The sequence below is a fragment of the Rhinolophus sinicus genome, chromosome 9 (assembly GCF_057876585.1).
Source record: "Rhinolophus sinicus isolate RSI-liver-muscle chromosome 9, RSI-T2T, whole genome shotgun sequence".
Taxonomy (NCBI): domain Eukaryota; kingdom Metazoa; phylum Chordata; class Mammalia; order Chiroptera; family Rhinolophidae; genus Rhinolophus; species Rhinolophus sinicus.
In genome coordinates this window covers 40,111,359-40,131,954 of record NC_142509.1, presented here as the reverse complement: position 1 = coordinate 40,131,954, position 20,596 = coordinate 40,111,359, and the positions used below count along the sequence as shown (strand labels likewise).

The window sequence follows — 20,596 nt, the reverse complement described above, 5'->3', positions numbered from 1 at the left end:
CACACGTAACAGCTGGCGGGACCAGCACGCAGAGGCCTCTGTACAGACCGTGGACACTGTGCCGAGGAGAGGTGGTTGCCGAGTGGCAAGAAGGGGGTGGGGCTGCATGAAGACAGCGGGTGGAGAAGTGGGGAGAGACAGACTCAACTCCAGAGGGACGAGCAAAGGCCCCGAGTAGAGACCTGCACTGGACGAGGCTCCGTCAGCAGAGCTGCCTCTCTGGGCTTCCTGGTGACAGACACCAAGTACCTGGCTGTCCTATGGTCAGCAACACTCACAGTTAGGCAGGACCAGAGTGTCTAGAGCGTGCGACATCAGTGCAGTGGCCGCGAGGCCAGTGAGGCACTGACATGTTCCTTCAAACGAGCTAACGGCACGAAGCAAACACTCTCCCCGTCCACCCACCCAGCACAAAGGAAGACAGGGAGGGGACCGAACACGTGATGGCACCCGGAGCCAAGATGGCGGCACAGAGACTTTTCCGAATGCCAAGCAGCACAATGCTGCAGACGGGCCATCTCAGCACCGGGACTCGTGCCTGCGCGATGCGTGGCCTGCAGCCTCCTCCCCTCCCACGGGGGCCTTCACCTGGCCGGCCCTCCGGCGCCCACCTTGCCCTCCTCCCTGGGGATCAGCACGGTCTCGTAGCGGCTCCGGCACTGCTTGGAGGAGCGGTAGATGCGGCTGCAGGAGTTGACGACGTCACTGACGAGGTCCCAGTTGGGCGTGTGGGCCGGGGACACGATCGTGAGGTTCAGGGGCAGCTCCAGCAACTGCTTCACAGCCTAGAGAACCAAGGTCAGGCAGAGGTCACCCAGCTGAGCACGGTCAGGCGTCCCGCTTGCCAAAGGGGTCGGGTGGTGTGGACGTGCACGTGGGGGCGCGTGGCCGCGGGCTCACCTGCAGCAGCGCCCAGTCCTCGCTGACCAGCCACTCGGGGTTGTCGGGACCCGACTCGGCCGCTGGTTTGGCAAACGTCGGCAAGGGCTTGGCAAACTGCGTCTGCTGCTTCAGCAGCACGTTCTTCTTCTGCTCCTTGCCCTCCCGCCGCATCTTCAGCAGGCCCGGGGCAGCGCGGTCGAACAGGGACCGCGGGGGGACAACCGCCTCCCCGTGCCGCTGCTTCTTCTTCCTGCCAGCGGCTGCACAGAGAGGCGGCTCAGCCCGCGGGCACCAGAGCACCCAGCGAAAGGGACAGGTGACCCCCGGGAGGCCCGGAGCCCCGAGCAGAGACAGAGCCTGTCCTGCTTTCCCCGCTAATGGGGCTGTCAGCGGGAGGGCCCTCACTGCGTGAGGCAGCGGCGGGCGCGCGGGCAGAGCCTACAGGTGCGCACCTGACGGGTCTGTCTTGTGTCGCCTGCGTTCCCTCCTCACGTACACGGGCGGCAGCTTGGCCTCCGGGATCGGCGTGGTCTCGTACATGAGACACATGACCGAGTCGATGTAGATGTCATTGTCGTCCTGGGGGGGCGTGGGCGGCGTCCAGAGCTGCGGGGAGAAGGGAAAGGCCGTGAGCTGTGACACAGAGGCAGCCACACCACGCAGAGGGGGCGAGGCACTCACCGGCATCACTTCCGTCTGCCCGTCGGCACCTTCGTAGACGTACTCCTATGCGAAAGGGGGCATTTTCAATTTGACAGTCACAGTTCCAGGCTTCAAGCCGCCAGTTACGTCCCTCCCTTCACCCTCCTAAGTCCCGACAGGAAGTACGATGGGCCTCACTAGTGCTAAGGCTCCCAACACGTTTTAATCACAGCCGGCAACACGTCGCCGGGACACCAGAACATGCACCTTTTGGCACCCGGAGCACAGGCTGCGGGGCTTCGCCCGCTGGGAAGGCAGACACATACCGTGCTGTAGGCGTCCTCCCTAGAGTAGGTGAGCAGCTGCTCCTGCTCCTGCTCCCGCAGCGCCCGGGCCTCCTGCTCCCGCAGCGCCCGCAGGTTCTGCGCCTCCCAGGCCCGCAGGGCGTTGAGCACGGCGTCCTGATGGGGGTGCACAGGCGCAGACAGGCTCGGGCCGGAGGCTTCCACGCCCAGCCCGCCCAGGGCTCCTTCTGTCCCCTCCCTCCCAGATGTCCCCTCCTTCCCGTCTCGCCTCCAGCACTGACGGTCACACTCAGACAAAGGAACCCCTGCTTCTTTCTGTCACGAGCCCCTCTCCTAGTCATGGCTGCTCACTTTCCAGAACCTCTTATGTTCCCAACATAGCCAGTCTCGAGCGCCACCCTCACCCTCCTTCAAAGCAAATTAAAATTTTGCCCCCATAGGGTTTCAGAGGCTTTTCATCATCAGTCAGCTTCTACACAGCTGGGACTGGGTTTTTATTGCTTTGATTCGTAGTGAGTCATGTTTACTTCAAACTCAACTGCACACTGAAGAATCTGAGACTCACAGGTTAAGACAATCAAGTTCGTCTCTCACCTCATTATTTCTCTCTTTCTCGTGATCGATTGAAGTATGAAACAATTCCAGGTAGTTCAAAGCATATTTTTCAATTGGCGTAAGCTGTTTCAAAAATACGGTTTTTTTTAACAGGGTTAATAGCAAGTTAATAAGGCCTAAGCTCCTTATAACACCCCACCCACACCTGAGTCAAAAAAAAAATGATTCTTCTTGACCAAAATGAACAAGAAATATTTCATAAAAGGGGTCAAATTTTTAAAATACTTGGTTGTAAAGGAAAAATTCCAGGTGCAGCAGGAGCGCAAAAACGCCAAACCTGTTCCATGAAGTCAGCCAGCTCCTCCAACTGCGAGGGCGCCTGGCCCCGCCCGGCGCTGTCGGGGTCCGGGGAGCCGGGCACGGCCTCCTCTACCGGCCTCTGCATGTCGTCCTCCAGGTACTCGATGCTCCGCAGGGCCTGAAAGTCACGTGCTCACGTCAGGTCACTCTGGTCTATTTTAAGTTTTAAATTCAGGGGTTCTGAGACAGTGCCACGCCGCACACGGCACCGTCGGCGATGCACGTGTTTGAGAGCCCCTCAGACGTGGACCACAGCGTCGAGGGGGCAGGAAATGAACGTGACACACTCACCACCATGCCGCACAAGGAAGAGTGACAGGCACGCACAGGCACGGCATGCATGCACGCCACACGCACTGACACACACGCCACACGCACAGGAAAGATCCCAGATCCAGCACAGAGTAAGATGGGTGCCTAGTCCACCGGCCACAGGTCCTGAGTAGAGCGATTAGCTGGCTGTCCACAGTGCATGAGACACAGGCACATCCACGGCCTCCATGGGCGGAGCCCCACCCAACGTCAAGGTGGCCAAAAACAAGCTAACGGAAAAGGTGATGCAGGTGACGAAAGGCAGTGTGCCCATGGTGCACCTGTCCCAAGAGCCAGGAGCCACCCCTGACATGTGACAAATGTGGAGACAGTCACGTGGGATTATGTCACAATTTGGGTCAGAGGATGACAACACCTGGGAAAACCTCTTTCCAGGGCCACTTGGCAAAGTCTACACAGTTTAAACTATAACCCTATGTCACACTAGCCGGACATTGTTTCCCCAGAACATACACCTACATGTGCAGAACAAACACGGGAACGTCTAGGAGAAAATGAAGGGCAGCAAGCGTTGTGCCGAGCTCAGCAGCAGGACCCATGTAGGCAGAGCACACAGCACCACGCACACGCCAGGGACGGTCTTGTCCGCTGGGCGCCATCGGGACCAAGGTGCCTGCTCCTGGCAAGACAGCATTAAGAAGGCAAACGGCAGGCTGGAGAGAGGCCCCGCGGATCCAACAAAGGCCTTGCACCCAGAACACGTGAAAACCCACCACGTTGCTAAGAGATAGACAATCCAGCTACAAAAGGTGGGACGGAGGTGTGAGCAAACACTACAGCAGGCGTGCACACTCGCTGCCGACGGACATGGGCGGAGGTGTACACTCAGCAGTCAAAAGCCACGTGTGCTCGAAGCAGCGCCCCAGGGCGCACACGGACGCACGTCTCAGCGACACGTGCAGCTGCTGACGGGAGGGCAGCTGGCACAAGCACCTCGGAAACGGCAGCTTCCGTCTGTGTCAAATGGGCTCACTGGCGACCCAGGGACTCCACCCCAAGACACTGTCAGCAGAAATGCACACGTCTACACCCAACGACACGTGGAAAGAGTCACAGCCCTGTCATGTGGGCTAACAGTGGACGCGACAATGGAACACACATCACTGAGCAGGAGAAGCCGGGCCACAGAGAGCAGCCTGCATCTGCGCCAAGCTCAAAACTGGCAGGGGTGCCATTGGGCCGAAGAGGGAATGGTGGGAGGGCAGGCGACACCCTCTTCACCCGGGCACTGGCACTGGCATCCCAGCGTTCGAGCACAGTCTTTACAGGGGGTACTGCTCTGTGTGTCCCCATACATCACCTTCATGCACAAAGCCTCTGGTGAGCGTCCCACTGCTGAAGACTACAGCTACACCAGCAGCCAGGACACGGAGAGTAAAGGGCGCCCCACACAGCAGCTCCCCACCCACCCAGGGGCTGGTGGGCACAGGGGGAGCTTCCCTGACTCTCACCCACGTCCACAAAGCCCATCGACTCCACTCACAAGTCCCTCCATTCTCCCCACGCACACCTGTCCACACCAGTCTACGCCTATCGACACCCCCGCCAACCGTTACTACTACTGGCCTCTGAGCTGGTCCCCATGGTCTAATCTCAACACAGAGCCAGGCGACCACTGTAAATAACACGCCCAGTCAGCCTCGCCTCCATCAGCCCTCGGCCCGCTGTCCCCACACAGGGGCAGGCCACCCACGTGCTGTCCCCTGCCCATGACACGGCTCCCGGGACGCCGCTTGCTCATCCCCCAGCCTGGCGAGGATGTGCCCGCTGTACTCGCTTGCTGCTTGTCTCTCCCCTTCCTAGAACGTAAACTTCGTGGAGGGCGCGATTTCTGCGTGATTTCCAATGCTAGGTCCCTAGCACCTAGGACGGGGGCGAGGCAGGCAGACCTTACGCCGCCGCGTGTGCAAGCTGCTCGCTCAGACACCACGCTGCTATGAAGAGAACAAAGGAGGGATCTGTGCTGAGAGGCGACGGCTCCGAGGACCAGAAAACAGTGGGCCGTGCCACCCACCGCCGTGGCTCCCGCGCTCACAGGCGCACTCTGCGCCTCACGCGCTTCTTCCCAGAAGCTGGACGCATTTAGCTCAGCTCGACAGCCACGTCCGGGACAGTCTGTTATCCCTACTGGCCTCTCGTGCTGTCGAAGCCCCTTTTCCAGACTAGTACATGCAGCACCTACCTTAAAAGAATGAACTAGATCTCTGTGCCTCCCAATACACAAAGTGAGACGTCTCTGTGCCAGGGACACGACACAGAGCGAGAGGCCCAAAGCAGACGGGACACAGTGGCCGTGAGCCCTGTGCGGGAGCCTGACTTTTCACCTTGAACTTCAGCACCTGCACTGCTTGCTTCTCAACACCCGGACAGTTGGTTTTAAAAATGGAAGAGGTGGCGGCGAGTCCTGAGCAAGGAAGGGCCCCAGCCCCATGACAACGACATTGACAATGACGCAGCCCCACAGGCCTCCCAGCAGGGGAGGACCTCCAGGGAGCCCAGAGCCTGCCAGACACAGGGTCGGGCCAAGGTGCTGGCTCCCGCCCCGAGACTCCAGGCAGCTTCTTTTCGTCCTCACCTCTATGAAAGGCCGTGCAATTTTGGGTGCGATGGTTTCTGTGACAGAAGGTTCCTGAGAAAGGACCACAAACTCCTCGGCTTTCACTGGGAAGCCGGCATCGTCCATGGGCGAGTACACCTCAAACAGCTCCTGGATGGTCCGCTGAACACAGAGTGCACGATGTCACCCTCCGGGAACAAGGAGGCGCCCGTGTGCCCACGGTGACCCCTGGGCCCGAGCAGAGCACAGGCAGGTACCTGTGTCAGGAAGGCCATGGAGTAGTCGTTCCCCTGTGCGGCCACCTCGCGGATCAAGTCTTTGGTGCCGTTTTTCAACAGTTTCTCTTCAATGGAATTGCCACTCACAAGCCTACAAACAAAACACAGACACATAGTGACAGCCAAGTCGCGGGGGCACAAGGACCCGCCTCGAGACTGCACAGGGAAGGAGGGGCGCTGTGAGGCCTCTGAAGCACACATGGCAATGCCCAGCGCTGCTGGAGGCTCCCTCCCTCGGCTGGGGAGGGGAGGTGGCCAGAGGCCTGGTGGTGTACCGCCCCCGCCACCCGCTGTGTCCCCACCTCTCTGGCAGCTCGAGGCAGGCATGCCCCTTCTGCCGTCTCCAGCGCTGACAAACTGGTGCACACCCACCCCTGCATACCTGTGCTCACACTTGCTCACACTCACACAGCGAGGTCCGCCTGCCTCCCCCACACCCATCTGCCAGCTGTCTCCCGGACAGTTGGTTTTAAAAACGGAAGCACAGAAAGCACACAGGAGCACCGAAAGCCCAGTGAACTGTTTCTATCTAGGGGCTGCCCAGCACTGGGCCGTGGGCTGCCCAGGTCAGTGCTCACGGGTCCGACTTTCTGGGGGTGGGCAGACTCCTGGAGGGTGACGCTGGGCCAAGGGCAGGTGCAATCTGCACGTCACACCTGGCTGAACCGCTCCCAGTGCAGCGGGAGAATCCCACGTCCCCAGGGGGCTCTCCCCACCGGCAATGCCAGCAGACATGCCGTTTCCTGTGTCACCTGCCGGGGACGGCACCTGCCGGGGGCACGTGAGGAGAGACCACCGCACATCCAGCCTGCACGTCCTTCCACCTGCCACCGAGCTTGCGCATCTCGTCACGTTTTTTGTCCACCTGGAGCCCGTTCACATTCTCAGGTGCCCTCCCCTTTCTTAAACAAGGGGGTCCTCTACCTTTCTTCTCAACTCGTGAGAGCTATTTAAGCCTCTGTTTGTTCTGAGAACTGCAAATAATGTCCCAAGCCCGCTAGCTCTGCTTCTGGTGTCCTTTTCCAGTTCTTAAATTTCTTTCTTTTTTTCCCCTTCTTCAGCTTCCCTGCACCCCCCTCTGGTTCAAGCCGTTGTGTCTCAGTCTAGTCGTGTAGGACACAGCTCCCTGGCCCATGCTGGTGTTAGGAGCCTTGTGCTCCCCCGACTGAGGCTGTTGGTCGCTGGTCGTCGGTTAGCCACTCACAGCAGCTCACGGCAGCTCTTGCCGGCTGCCAGCCCACCGCCATTCACGCTGGCCACCCACCACTCCTGGCAACACATGGTAGCCCATGCCGACCTCCGGCTGCTCAAGGCAGCCCAGCTCCAGGGAGAGCTGTTTTCACAGTCTTAGCTGTCGAGGACGCAGCTCACTGGCCCGTGTGGGAATTGAACTGGCGACCTCAGCATTAGGAACACAGCGCTCCAACCACCTGAGCCACCGGGCCGGCCCCTTAAATTTCTATTTGACTGTGGTCCAATCTGTGTCTCTCTCCTTCCTTGTGTTCTGTTTCAGTCAAGTGATCCCCTTCGAGCTCCACGATACAGGGATCTCTCAGACACCGTTCTAAGGCTGCTGCTTTATTTTCACACTTCCATCCTTAAGCCTGGTCATCACGTGGGCACCAATGTGCCCACCCCACCCTCTTGTGCGCAGGAAGCACAGCACCGGCAGCAGCTTTTACTGGATCGATGGCGCCCCAGTCCCGCTGACTTGCCTGCTACACCCCCACCAGGCTGGGCTCTCGCTCCCAGCACTGCTCGGCTGTTCTGGTTCTGACAGCACCTGAGGTCGCAGTGGCTCGGAGTGGAGTCTCACGGCAGCTCCGTGCGCGCTCCTCGGGCAAAGCCTGCACCACTCCCCCTGCGGCCCTTTTCATCACTTCTGCCACGGCAGGTACCTCTCCCTCCAACTACACTGCAAAACCAACTGATCCAACTGTGTGTGTGCATGTGTGCATGAACACCCGTAACTGGGGCTGCCGTTAAAATTATGTTAAATTTGGGGCCGGCCCGGTGGCTCAGGCGGTTAGAGCTCCGTGCTCCTAACTCCGAAGGCTGCCGGTTCGATTCCCACATGGGCCAGTGGGCTCTCAACCACAAGGTTGCCAGTTCAATTCCTCGAGTCCCGCAAGGGATGGTGGGCAGCGCCCCCTGCAACTAAAATTGAACATGGCACCTTGAGCTGAGCTGCCGCTGAGCTCCCGGATGGCTCAGTTGGTTGGAGCCTGTCCTCTCAACCACATGGTTGCCGGTTCGATTCCCGCAAGGGATGGTGGGCTGTGCCCCCTGCAACTAGAAAAAACGGCAACTGGACCTGGAGCTGAGCTGCGCCCTCCACAACTAAGACTGAAAGAACAACAACTTGAAGCTGAACAGAACCCCCCACAACTAAGATTGAAAGGACAACAATTTGACCATTGTTCCCCAATAAAAGTCCTGTTTAAAAAAAAAAAAAAAAAAAAAAAATTATGTTAAATTTGAGTAACGCCTTGTGGCAACTTCCCGTTTTCATGAACCAGGTCTTCCTGTACAAGAACACAGCCGACCCCTCCGGTCACCACACCTGGCCTGCGCCCTCTCGTGCCCTGTTACGCTCTGCACCTCGGACGTCCTACAGCCTGCCTGCTACCTCATCCCCAGTGCGCACAGGCTGGCTATGAGGATGAAGGACTTTCCATTTCTGCCTGAAGGACCAACGGTAAGGAGGGCTACACGAGGCAACGCATTCATTATATACAAGCGATGTGCCCAATTTATATTCATTAGCATGGAAAAACTCAGAATATATACTGTTTAAAAAAAGGGGGGTTACAAAATAAGACTGATGGCAGGACTCACGTCTGGAGAGACATGCCCCCAACATGTCATTAATTGCTTTCTCTGGGGGATACTCATTTTTCTCTACATGCTTTTCTTTTTTGTTTTTTAAATGAATAGGTAATATGTTTATAATGAAAACTAATACTGGAGCTACTCAGATATGGCACTAGGATGACGACATCTTGATGGAAACAGCGGTGTTACGTGCACAGCCCTCGGTCTCGGTCCTGGGGCAGCCAGCACCGGGAGACTTCATGCGAGGGAACCCACGTCCCTCAGAGGACGGGTTCCACAAGCAGGGGCACGGCCAGTGCTCAGCACACACCGGGCAGGAAGTACAAAGCAACAGTATGCAGACGCAGGATTCTTACACGTCACAGTCAGCAGGACACACACCCACTGTTATTACACGGTAAGCACGTCTCGCAGCTTAGGCACAAGAGTACAGCCTTCTTCACTCTCCTCAGTTACACACATTGGGCCGTAAGACTGCAATTCTTTCAACAGCCAATTTACTAAACGATACTTTATACCCGATGTTAGTTGAAACGACCTGGAATATAAATCATCCTTCTAAGACTCGGGTCCCCTAAAAGACGCACACAAACACATGTTGAAAGGACAGCAAGTTATAAGCGACCTAACAGGTAGTTTCAAGCAACCCAAATGTCACGGGTGAAGGAACAGCTGAAACAGCAGGGGCAGGAGTCAGCCTGCAGGACACACAGTCAGACTCGGGTGAGCGGCCGCACCTGTAGATGTGCACGTCCGTGCGCCGCCCGATCCTGTCACACCACTCCTGCGCCTTGGCGTCCATCACCGGGTCCAGATCGCTGTCATAGAACACGACCGCGTCTGCCTCCACCAGGCTCACGCCGGTGGCGCGGCTGTGAGTGGACAGGATGGCACAGAAGACCCGCCTGTCTCTGTTGAAGCTTCTCATCAGCTCCTAGGATGACACAGAACCTTGGCATTGGCCCTCCCGGTAAACGCGGGGCAACCTCTACACTTTCTGATGTTTATCGGTTAGAAATCGTTCTGTAACGAGACTGTGCTTTGTGTTTCCGTGTTCAAATCACATCAGGTTTTAGCACTTGATTCTGGCTCTTTTTTGCACTGTGTCCACTCGCTTACTGGTCACAAACAGCCCACACGCTGTTTAATGCCCATGACTCATCACTTGCCAAAAGGAAAGCATCAGATTCCACATGACAAGGGCTGTCAGCTCAATTCGTAGGCCCCACAAGAAAACAGAGTCTTCCTGGGGAGGGTCTGTGCTTTTTTCATGTACCCCCAGGCAATGCCAGGGCACTTTACAGCAGAAAGCCCCTGGAGTAAGGCTGAGGGCGTGGGAAGACCAGGACGGAGGCCTGGCACCCACTCTGGGCCAAGAGCTCAGTGGCCTCGCTTGGACCGTCTCTTCTGCGATTAATTCAACACCAAACAGACCATACAGGCAAACAGCATCACCACCCAGAGACCTGTGGTGAGCGGTGGCCTGCTGCCCTCCAGGCCCTCTAGGCACCTGCGCACCAGGAGGTCCTGCGGGTGCCGGACAGTGCGGCGTGGGCACCACGACCGACACGCCAGCCGCTGGCTTTGTGCAATCGAGAGCACTCTGCCACGCTCCTCAACCTGTCCGGCACAGCTGTGGGCAAGGCCTCCTCGGTCACGCTGTGGGCTCCTTAGGACGGTGTGTGTCTGCGGTACTGCCCAGGCCCTGGCACGTGCACAGTGCACTGCCCACTCCCCCACTACTGGCCCAGGACCTCGTTCCCCACTGGGAGGTGTTCCCAGGTTTCTGCAGGGAACAACCGGGTGTGAAGCCTCCAGGGCGGTGGCGGTGCTGGGAGGGACAGGTCTGGGACGCAGACTCACCAGGCCAGGCGCATCCCGTACCCCGCAGGCTGCCTTCTAAAGCCACAGCAGCTTGTGCCCCAACAGCAGCGTATGAGATGCCGGTCTCACTGTGCCTGACGGGGCCCAGACGCCCTCAGCAAATCTGACACGCGAGAACGGCATGTGGCTTGAACCTGGGTTTCCTGAACGGTCAGTCGTCTGTGCGGTGTGCCCGCCCCCCCGGCCCCCTTCTGTCCATCACTCTTGTCCTGCAGTGACTGCACGTCACCAGTCCTGATTCTGCGACATCCAGCCAACTGGGTGGAGCTCCAGCCTCACTTGAGTCCAAAGACACTGAGACATTTGAACTTCCTCCATTCAGAAGGGTGGTGAGAGCACTGTCTACTCAGCGGGGGCCTGAAGAAAGCACGTGCTTGCTTACCTGGCGCTGCTCACTGTTGGCATGCTCGTCGATCCTGACGTAGGTGAGGTAATGGAAGTTGAGGAACGTCTCCAGGATGTCCAGCATGAGGACCATCTGCGACAGGATCAGCACCCGACGGCCTTCCGATTTCAGCTTCTGCAGCAGCACCGCCAAGGCTTCCAGCTTCCCTAGGAGGGGACAACGCCGAGCGTGTCTCGCTGCCCAGGCAGTGGCTGTGGCACGTGGACAGCACATGGACCCCGCGTACCTGAGTCGAGCTGGACCAGCCTCAGCTCGGGGAACCGCAGCGAGAGCAGGGCCGTTGCCCGCCGCAGCTGCTGGGCGTAGGGTGCCGTGTGCTCTCGCAGGCGGTGTCTGAAGAGCCGCATCCTGTGGCTGTAGAGGGAAGGCGGCCTCGCCACCCACAGGGACGGGGGCGCGGCCACCACCGCCGGGATCACGCACACCACCCTGAGAAGCAGAAAGCAGGTCGTCACATGCGGCAACCCGGAGTCTCCACCTGGCGGCACCTCTGTCTCAGACGCTGGAGGCTGGAGGAGGCAGCAGGCAGAACCCTCTGACAGCTGGAGTCACCGGCGTGCCTGACTCTAGTCACCATGGGTGACGAGGCTGCGGTCCCATACTTTGTCACAGTGACCACGAACGGGTCCCGCCAGCCCTGGCAATGAGGGCCACCCAAGGTCGAAACCCCAGCGTAGGACGTTCCTATGAAGGGCGAGTCTTCCGATGGGAATTTGAGACACGGGTGCTCTGTCGCCTGCATGGTCTGGGTTGGGGGAGGGCTGGGGGCGAGGCAAGAACAGGAACCCAGAGCTGCCACAGCCACTGTGCCACCAAGAGGGAGCCCAATTGTGCGAAAGGGGCCCTATAAGGACAGCCTGTGATGGCTCAAGTGAGCCGCTGCAGCCAACCTGACACCATCTCCCGGCCTCCAGGTGTCCCCTGCAGCAAAGGCCCTTACTCTGGACGTCAGCCCAGGCTGGATTTCCTGACTGGCTACCTACCAGCTGCGCGCAAACCAAAAAGCCACCTGTCACCCAGATGCCGGTGAACAAAGTCAAAGAACGAAACCAAAGCATGGCCGTGTTCATGGACACACCCCACACTGGTCAGCACTTCCCAACTTGAGGTGCAGACTCAACACAACCCCATCAGAACCCCAGCAAGGTCCCCGCGCACATGGTCAGCTGATTCTATAGTTTACACGGGGAAGCAGGTGCCCAGGACACCTCACACAATACAGGAGGCGCAGAACAAGGTCGGAGGACGGACACTCCCTGACTCCCACTGCCCACTGAGCTACAGCCGTCAAGACGCTGTGGGGTTGCTGAGGACCAGACAGGCGCATCGACGCAACAGTGCGAGCCCAGACAGGCCACGGAAGTCCAGGCCACTGCCCTTTAACAAAGCAAGGACAACGAGACAGGAGAGAAGACAGTCTCTCTAACAAACAGCACTGGAGCAACTGGAAATCCACACGCAGAAACCCAGTCCAGACCCAGACCCCCACCCTGCACACGGTACCTCGACCTAAGTGTGAAATGTACCATGATAAAACTCCCGGCAGACAACACACGAGAAAACCGAGATGACTCTGGGTTTGGCAATGCCTTTTTAGACATAACACCAAAGGCATGATCCATGGAAGAAAGAACTGATAAGCTGGACTTCATTAGAATTAAAAACTCCTGCTCTGCAACAGCCAGTATCAACAGAATGAGAACACATGCCACAGACTGGGAGAAAATACTTGCAAAAGACTCATCTGATGCAAAGTATACGAAAAACTCTTTTAAAACAAAAGAAAACCAACAACCTGATTACAAATGAACCTAAGGCCTCACCAGACGCCTCACTCAAGAAGACATGCACACGGCACATGAGCACCTGGGAAATCACGTGTCATCAGGGAAATGCAAACGCAGCCACACAGCACTGCACACCTGCCAGCACGGCCACAATCCCGAACAATGACATCCCCACACGCCGGTGAGGACATGGAGCAGCAGGAACACTCAGTCACGACTGGTGGGGACGCAAATGGTGCAGCCACTTCCAAAGACAGCCTGGCGGGTTCTTATAAAACTAAACACACTTTCATCATGCGCTCCAACAATCACACTCCGTGGGGATGAAAACTTATGTCCACATGAAACCTGCACACGGACGTTTACGTTTACAGCAGCTTTATTTAAAAACCCGGGCGCCACTGAGACGCCCTTCAGTAGGTGATGGATACACTGCGGTCCATCCAGACAGTGGAATATTACTCAGTGACAGAAAGAAACGAGCTGTCAAGCCATGGAAAGACATGGGGGAAGCTAAATGCATGTGACTGAGCGAAAGGAGCCAATCTGAGAGGGCCGCACACTGTGACTCCAGCCATGTGACATTCTGGGAAAGGGCCGAACTACGGGCATGGTGAACGGGCCGGGGTTGCCAGGGCTTGGCGGGGAGGCGTGAAGAGGTGGGGCCCAGAGGGGTTTTAGGGCAGTGGCACCACTCACCTGTTGATGACATCCTGGAGGGACTCCTGACGTTGGGTCAGCGTCAAAATCAGGTCCTTCTGATTGTTTGAGGGTGATATGTAACGGCTCGCTGGCCCGGCCCCCTTCCCGTGCCTGCTATCCGAAGCCTCAAGCCACGGTACCCGTTCCATGCCAGCCAGGGAACAAATCCCTAAGAGATCTCTGCCGTAGACGGGGGTGCGGGAACAGCGTCGTTCATTGACAGAAAAAATCTGGTCCAGCCGCTCTTTCAAAAGTCGGGCCTTTTCCTCCTGTATCAGAAACAGTGATGAAAACGGGTCCTCAGAAACAACAGGCCCGTCGCCCAGCCCTGTGGGGGTCCCTGCCTCATGCAGGGCCTGCTCTGCGGCAGACAGTGACAGAAGAGCAGCAGAGCAAACGGGCACGCTTTCTCCTGACAGCGCGGGGAACGTTCCTCAAGACAGTGAGCATTTTCAACACCCAGAACACGGATAGAAGAATGTAGAAATATGCGAAAGGAGAGTTTCGCAATCATAAAGCCCAGTTCCATTTCTTTTATCAGCGAAGTGTTTTAAAGACAAGATTCTACAATTGGGACTTTTTTTAAAGGCACAGCGATGGATGATGCCTCACAGAAGCCGTCAAACATCCCAACCATCCCGTGTCACCAGCAGCCTGAGGTGGTGCCAGTGTCGGGCCCCTACCTGGCTAGGCCCTCCGATGGGAGACGCTGGTTTGGAGGCCACTGCAGAGTCCCCTACGGTCAGCGGGTTGACGGCCACCCGGCCAGGCACACCGACTGCAATCAGAAATGACGCGTTGGGGACAGGCTGCTGACCCTCTGCAAGTCCTCGCCGTCCTCCAGTGCGCCCTCGGAAACAGTACCACCTATCACTAGCGCAGTTCTGGAACGCGCAACAAGTGAAACTGTCCGAACTGCCAGCGAAGCCCTCCTGCTCTCTGGCCACACTCTGGGCTGCGTGAGCGCCAGTCCGTCTCTTCCCCGGGTGAGTGCCTGTGTGCACCCAGGCCCGTGGCCATCACGCCGGCCAGCGGCCACCTGGGCCGCGGCCCTTGGTCAGCACTGCCCTCTGGACTAGCAGGCGAGCCCAGCATCCCACACACCTGCTGCTCGTGCTGACAGAGGCTGGTGCACGGGGGCTGCTCAGAGCTCCGAGGACCAAGGGGCTCTGCTCAGGTGAGCCCAGGAGGGCAGAGGTGGGTGGGATGGGCGTGTCCGGGCAGAGCAGGACGCAGGTGGGAGGCAGGCTGTGGGATGGACACAGAGCAGCACAGGCCAGCCAGATGGAGGATGGCCCAAACCCTGCTCCCTCACCTGTCCTGGGGGAGTTTCAGCACCAAACAAAAACCTACGATGAGCGGAGGCTGGTGATATTCAGTCAGTAAGTTTGAGAGCAAAAGAGAAAGCAAACAAAGCCAGCTGGCACGGGCCGGTCTGTGGTAGTCAGATGGCCACAGCGGGACTTTCGGTCCTGGGGCACCACTCAGCAATCCCTAACGCAGTGCAGTTCCCCGAGATGCAGTCAAAAAGGAGCGTCACAGCCAGGTCTCCTTGCTGCTCAGAGCACTCTACCTGGTGGGGTCACAGGTGCGGGGCCTGGGCCCCCGGCTGGAGGCTTGCTTCCCAGGGCGTTCAGGGCACCTGCCTGGGACATGGTCTGCATCACCACGGGGCCTGGAGGTCGCAGGTAGGACTGCCCGGGGGCGGACACGATCTGCAGCACGCTGCCTGCAATCACATGTGTGCCAGGAGGGTCAGGCCTGGCGTGTGCCTTTGCCTCCCAGTCACACTCACTCCCAAGTGCACGCAAACAGGCCATACACCAAACACACAGAACCAGATTTACTCCAACATGGCAACACAAACTCAGTTACTTAGACAAAAATGAAAACTGTTCACTCAGCCTCTTCTTGACATTAAGTAAAATGACTTCGTTCCTTATAGTGAATAAAAACCGTAAGGAACGAAGTCATTTTACTTAATGTCAAGAAGAGGCTCGTCGATTCCTAGCAATGCCTGACTTTGGGCAGCGCTCGGGGCCTGAACGCCGTGCCTGTGGCACTGCTCAGGGACCTGGCCATGTCAACCTGCCATGTGGAGGAGTCTTTCCCATGGAACAGCCCACGCTTGACACAAACTAGCATCCACCAGAGATGTCGACCAGTGGCCTCACCCCTTTGCTCAAAAAACTGGAGAAATATAGGATTAAAGCAAATGGAACGGTGTCTTTGCTCCAGGCTCCCGGGACCTCCGCTCTGCGGTCTGTGCGACTCTCTTGCGCCCTGTGCCCTGAAAAGAGCTATGGGCAACTGGTCCCAGAGGCTGCTGGGAGCCGGCAGCCAGGACTGACCCCTGACTGACAGAGGAACGGAACGACTGAACTGCTATGGTCTTTAGGACTCACACTAACGCCTCTTAAACTGCTTCCTTCAGGTCCTTCAAAAGCCGCTACTCCGCACACACGTCATCCTGGGAGGCTCTGTCTGCAGTGAAACTGACGTATGTACGTAAAGGAGCATAACTTCTACATAAACTGCTGGTCCTTTGGCATTTGTAGGACACTTCAAAATTAGAAAGTAGCAAACATTTCTATTTTGATTTCAAAAATAGGGAACTTTTAGCAAAGGGTAGATTTTAAAAAATGGTTATCGTCCACTGAACACACGTCAGGACCAGGCAGCCGGTGGCACACACGCTCTCTCACTGAGGCGGGACCAGGGGAGGCGCTGAGCTCACAGGCACAGCTGCCCGGCCGCCCCACCGGCACGGTGCAGAGGCGAAACCGCTGGCCGTGAGGCGGGCTGCCGCCGCATACCTTGCAGCTGCAGGGGCTGGCCGGCCGTGAGCTGCCGCAGCTGGCTGTGGGACAGGGTGAACTTGTTCCCTTGGAACTGTAGTGTCACAGGCGTCTCTGGCTGGGCGACTCGGCTCGGGGGCCCCGCGAGGGAAGCCAGCTGGGCTATTTTGACGACCTCCCCACCTGCAGAAGCGCAGAGAAAAAGGGGATTGGGATTTCTCGGGCGAGTCTGCGAAGGTTGTACTGACGATCGTGTGTCACACAAATGGTGTGTAGTGAACCAAAGTGTCACAGACACACTGACTAGGTAGGCAGTGCTTTCTAGCACTTTCAGAATATAACTACTTTAATAAAAAACAGAAAACAAAGTTAACATCACATTTTAATGGTTAACTTATCTACTTATAACTGGTAAGAGATCTTAGATCATCAGATGTTACTATAATTAACCAAACTATCAAGGAACATCTTCCTTTTCTCTCCAACCAATAAGTAGCAAATACCAAAAACAGCAGAAATCTACTTGTAATACACTCTGAAACTCTCGTATTGACCTCAACTTTCAGAGAACTTCCAAAATGTAAAAAAGGGCGTGTCCAATTTAGCTCACAGAGGTAAACAAGACATATCACTCCAGGTAACTAGCTTCAATTACACTCAGAACCTTTTCAAAAACTGGGAATATATTTAAGTATCGTGTTTCCCTGAAAACAAGACCCAGCTGGACCATCAGCTCTAATGCTTCTTTTGGAGCAAAAATATAAGAGCCGGTCTTATTTTACTATAACATTTATTTTACTAAGACCGGGTCTTAAATTAATTTTTGCTCCAAAAGCCGCATTAGAGCTGATGGTCCAGCTGGGTCTTATTTTCGGGGCAACACGGTACATAAATACATCACACCAACGTCGCTGTATGACAGGAAGTTTCACACTGATTTGAACTAGATCGTAGGATCCGATTATAACATTTACTGTCAAGAAATGCACTTGAGCACTGCTTCATACACTGCTTTGGAACCGTAACTCAACGGAGTCATATGCACCTAACTCAAAAAGTCGCTGCCTCCAGGCTGTAATTGAACAGGGTTAATGGTTCTTTTACCCAGGGGTTGACGTCTGAATCTAAATGTCCCTCCCAGAAAATCCATGCAAGAGTTATTAGTGATGCTATAAAGAGAATAGTTAGCAAAAGACTAGAAAACCATCCAGAGATCTCTTGGGCACAGAAGCCGTGAACAGGCAAGGAAACAAAGGAGGAGACGCGGAGATGTGCGTGGAGAACCGAACCTCCCGTTAGCCCTCGCTGGCCCATGGAGTTGAAGGTGGTCAGTGAAGGGCGCCCCGCTGACTACGCTCCCAAGCCCAGGTCCCACGCACAGCCCACCAAATTCCCAGCCCAGGCAGACAAGTGCCACACAGCCAGGCGCTTCCCTCCCTCAGGCAGCTAAGCAGGCGATGGCCGGCCACCCCGCAGGACACCGCGCCTGCCCCCCTTCCCACAGGCCTCCATGTGGCCTGTCACACCCCAGAGCCTGAGGTGGCTCTAAGGAACGGTGCAGCCCATGCTGGGTCCATTAGGGCACTGGCTACTGGAGAACGAACAGGGTCCAGGTGACATCTGGGGATGTGCTAACTGCACTGGTCACAGTAAGTTCTATTGAGATTAGGAAGTTTGTGGTGCCTCGGTCACTGCGTTACTACAAAGGGTGTCAGCTGAGCGACAACTCGTCCAGCTTTAAATCTGGCACAGCGTAAGACTAAAGAAGTCCAGTCTAGACTGCGAACGCTAGCTCCCGTGGCTGGCAGGAAGTGCCCTGCTTTCATCTTATGACCATCTGCCCCACAAGCTGGCCGTGGGTGCTGGTGGCCCGAGGCCTGGCCACACTAAGGCGAGGTGCGGTCACCAGCACACAGCAGCAGAGTATGAGCGAGGGAGGAAAGCAGAGCTGAGAAAGGACAGCAAGGATGAGGCCCTCGACGCTGGCCCTGGAGAGGAGCCCTACGTCAGCAGGTTCAGGGCCGGGAAGGACAGTGTCCAAGGAGGCATGGGTGTGGGGTCGGGCAGACAGGCGTGGAGCGGGGCCTTCCCACAGCACTGGTCTAAACGTGACTTCTTGGGAAAAGAGGTGGCAGAACCGACGGGAGAGGCGAGGCCACTTACTGGGCAGGCGCGCCTGGGCCTGCGAGGTGAGCAGCAGCCCCTGAGGCATTGCGCCCTGCCCCGGGTGCGAGGGGGCCGGGGCCTGGGGCGGGGGCGGGCCCGGGGTGGAGGCGGGGGCCGCGGCCTGAGCCCGCAGTTTCGCAGGATGGGCTGGGCTAGCTGCTGTGCTGAAGGTCGAGGTGGCCTGTGGTCTCGGAGCGCCGGTGGGGGCCTGCGAGGTCTGAAACGGGGCTGCGGCCGCTGCAATCGATAAGGTGTTTGTGCAGAGCTGTTAAAGGTTCTCAACAAAGGCAATTCTTTAACCCGGCTTTCAAAGACACAAACAAACATTCCACTGGGGCTCAAATGAGAAGCCCTCTGAAAAGGGGGCAGGAGGCCACTGTGGTGAGAGAGCGCGCACTTCCCTCCGCTCTGAACTATCCCCACTCCACTGCCAGTCCGCAGCAGGCTGCACGGTGCCTCTGCAGCCAACAGGTGTGACGAGTCCGCCCCTGCGACCCCGAGGACCCGTCCTGAGCACACGAGGCGCCCCGGCGACACTCGAGAATGCACGAATGGACACGACCCCAAGGGCCGCCGCTTAGGGCTGGGCTCGCCACCTCATCACCCCTCCTGCTTTCTGGCCTATCGTTCTCCACAGTGACAAGCAGGGGGACGTGGGCGATGGCAGGGCACGACAGGAATGGCCTCCTCAAAGCTCTGGAAGCGACATGGCCGTGCAGTGCCCGCACGACAGCGCGTCCCCACGGTGCACCCTTGATGTCGCACCGACGACTCTGCTGGGCGCAGCATCTCGTGTGGGGAAACCCAGTTTAAAGACACAGAAAAGCCTCAAGCTCACGTGACCTCTGCACGTGGCCCCCTCGCAGGGCTGGAGCAGGGGTCCCACTCCTGCTCAGGGACACAGCCACGTGTCTAGAGGGGCCAGAATACAAGGAACGTCTTCCACAAACACCCTCCATGACACCGAGAGAAACCCCACGCGAGGCCTACCTTTGGCATCTGGGTTTGCAGAGAACGTGGCAATCGGTGGCCGTCCTCGAACGTGGCCCTGCGGAGTGGCAGTGGGCGCAGTGGAGGCCGCCGTCCGGGGCGGATGCGTGCTGGGGAAAGCCACCATGCGGCCCTCGGGCTTCTGGCCGTACTGCACAGGCTGGAACAACCTAGACGCCGTGTGGGCAGGAGCAGAGCATCACGAGGTGCAGAGGCCGGGCTGCGGGGCCAGCGACACGGCAGCCGACACGGCAGCCGACACGGCAGCCAGGGGCCGTGTAAAAGGGGGGAGGGATTTCTGCGCAGGACGGCGTCCAGCTCTGGTGGGTCCCACAAACGTGGCGCACCCACCCCACGCTCGGTGGTGGGCGTGCCAGTCACTAAGTCGGCGGTCTCTGCGGGTGTGCGTTAGGAAAAGGGACCTAACACAACTCCCCGAGTCTGAAGTGGGGTGCAAGATCACAAGGCAGCCCCGCTGACGGACTGAAAGGGCAGAGCTGGTGACGGCGCCCCTCAGGCCACAGCCTCAGCCTGAAGAAGAGGGTCCCCAGCACGGATGCCGCTGCCCCATTCTATCACAATGCAAAAGCCTTTCCACGGTTCTTTCACCTGGGAAACTGCAAGGCCAGGAAGGCTCCATTTTCAAAAAGCCTGCACACCACGACAGGTAGAGCAGCCGGCAAAAGGCCAGCCCGAGGGCGGCAGCTTCGCCGCCCATCTGTGTAGCTAACTGAGGGCTTCAGGCTCCACCGAGTGCAGGCAAGACGGACTACGCATGGGCGGTCAGTCCCGCGTCCCCAGGGAAGGCACGTGCAGAAGAGGCTGCCAGAAGGGCTGCCAGTGTGCACAACTGACCCTCTCTCTCAAAAACACGACTCTCTGTCTTTCCCAGTTTTAACCCGGGCATTGCTGGGTTCAGCCTGTCCTGAATCACTTGGGGTTTGACTTCACCGTCCAACCTCTCCAGGCTTCATGGCACTGCCAAGCCCTCATTTTAGAGGCCCTCACGGTCTGGCCCCTGCAGGGCCCCAACAGCGCCCCACGGCGTGCCCTGCCATCACCACACAGACACCTGGCCACGACAACTGCCACCCCACCACACGCCAAGGTCAATCC

At 57.6% G+C, this 20,596-nt stretch overlaps 1 protein-coding gene and 1 non-coding gene across 11 annotated transcripts in view; both read right to left on the bottom strand.

The window, feature by feature from the left end:
• The window catches only part of EP400 (E1A binding protein p400), an 88,139-nt gene that overhangs the window by 20,192 nt on the left and 47,351 nt on the right, over positions 1-20,596 (bottom strand). For 9 of the 10 annotated variants that reach the window (XM_088801097.1, XM_074321448.2, XM_074321451.2 and 6 more), the window contains 18 exons: positions 19,481-19,650; positions 18,488-18,727; positions 16,343-16,507; positions 15,100-15,255; positions 14,210-14,304; positions 13,524-13,795; positions 11,264-11,466; positions 11,014-11,183; positions 9,485-9,681; positions 5,892-6,003; positions 5,653-5,796; positions 2,722-2,862; positions 2,424-2,507; positions 1,851-1,985; positions 1,564-1,608; positions 1,335-1,488; positions 901-1,142; positions 612-785 (listed from right to left, as the gene is read on the bottom strand). In XM_088801097.1, the coding sequence (XP_088657223.1) occupies positions 612-785; positions 901-1,142; positions 1,335-1,488; positions 1,564-1,608; positions 1,851-1,985; positions 2,424-2,507; positions 2,722-2,862; positions 5,653-5,796; positions 5,892-6,003; positions 9,485-9,681; positions 11,014-11,183; positions 11,264-11,466; positions 13,524-13,795; positions 14,210-14,304; positions 15,100-15,255; positions 16,343-16,507; positions 18,488-18,727; positions 19,481-19,650 (2,899 nt within the window). The remainder of the gene's footprint in view (positions 1-611; positions 786-900; positions 1,143-1,334; positions 1,489-1,563; positions 1,609-1,850; positions 1,986-2,423; positions 2,508-2,721; positions 2,863-5,652; positions 5,797-5,891; positions 6,004-9,484; positions 9,682-11,013; positions 11,184-11,263; positions 11,467-13,523; positions 13,796-14,209; positions 14,305-15,099; positions 15,256-16,342; positions 16,508-18,487; positions 18,728-19,480; positions 19,651-20,596) is intronic. The other variant, XM_074321455.2, reaches the window with a different exon arrangement.
• On the bottom strand, positions 9,950-10,081 carry LOC141569309 (small nucleolar RNA SNORA49). Its single transcript, XR_012492809.1, has one exon. It is a non-coding gene; the product is annotated as a small nucleolar RNA SNORA49 (small nucleolar RNA).